The 1,223-nt window shown below is 54.5% G+C and overlaps 1 protein-coding gene across 1 annotated transcript; it reads left to right on the top strand.

Annotated features, from left to right (window-relative positions):
- Positions 1-90: 90 nt before the first annotated feature.
- H310_10060 (hypothetical protein) lies at positions 91-654 on the top strand (the record flags this gene model as incomplete). Its single annotated transcript, XM_008876298.1, has 1 exon — positions 91-654. The coding sequence occupies one exon, from the start codon at positions 91-93 to the stop codon at positions 652-654; it is 564 nt and encodes a 187-aa protein (XP_008874520.1).
- Positions 655-1,223: the final 569 nt, after the last annotated feature.

Here is a 1,223-nt window from a genome sequence, read left to right on the forward strand (position 1 = left end):
TTGAGCGGCATCCGCAACGACGCGACCAACTCGCTGTTGTTGGTGGATGTGACGCCGTTGAGTTTGGGGATTGAGACGGTCGGCAAGGTCATGTCGGTTTTGATCAAGCGCAACACGGCGATCCCGGTGAAGAAGACGCGAGTGTACACGACGGAAGCAGACTACCAAACCCAAGTGAATGTGGTGATTTACGAAGGCGAGCGCGCGTGTGTGGACCACAACAACAAGTTGGGCGAGTTTACGATTTCGGGCATCGAACGGGCCAAGCGCGGTGAGCCCCAAGTCGAAGTGACGTTTGAGATCGACGCGAACGGGATTTTGAACGTGAGCGCCAAGGACAAGAAGACGCACGCGAAGGCGGAAACCACGATCAGCAGCAACGGCGGTCGCTTGAGCCAGGAAGACATTGACCGCATGGTGGCGGACGCGGAAAAGTACAAGAAGGACGATGCCGAGGTGTTGCGCAAGATTGAAGCGCGCAACAACTTGGAGGGGTTCATCTACCGCGCGTTGGAAATTGCCCGTGAAAAGGGCGACGCGGCGGCCGAAAACACCATCCGCGAAGCCCGCGAGTGGTTGGAGGACCACGAAGAAGCGACCCTCCGTGAATTGGAAGACAAGAAGCGATCGTTGGAACGTGCGATCAAGTATTAGTTCGGCCGTCGACTGTGTAGATGATCTAACGTGTGATATTTTCTATTCCAAACCTTTGTTCTGGACAGAAGCATCTCTCTTGGCGTGCTGGGAAGCAGATATGCCACACCTAGTTCTCGAGATCGTCAAGCATCTCGCTTGGCGCGCCGGGAACCAGATATACTCCACACTTCGCGGGCCATCCTCTATCGTGTCTACTTGGCGTGCTGATACATGCCACACCTTTGTTCTCGAGATCGCATCTCTCGTGTCTTCTTGGCGTGCTGATACATGCCACACCTTTGTTCTCGAGATCGCATCTCTCGTGTCTTCTTGGCGTGCTGGTGTCCTTGGGACATCAAAAAGTGGAGATGGCGTCGGATTGGACAAAAAGATAGATTTCCAACGAGAGCACCCAATCAAACACTCGCCACACCTCCTTCTCGACCAACTTTACACTTTAGCGACCCGATCGTGAAGAAGGACGCGGCGCACTTCCCCTTCAAGATCACTGCCGGTGACGACGACAAGCCGTTGATCGAAGTGACGTTCAAGGGCGAAGCCAAGAGCTTCACCCCTGAAGAAATCTC

Source organism: Aphanomyces invadans, assembly GCF_000520115.1.
Source record: "Aphanomyces invadans strain NJM9701 unplaced genomic scaffold supercont1.24, whole genome shotgun sequence".
Taxonomy (NCBI): Eukaryota; Oomycota; class Saprolegniomycetes; order Saprolegniales; family Verrucalvaceae; genus Aphanomyces; species Aphanomyces invadans.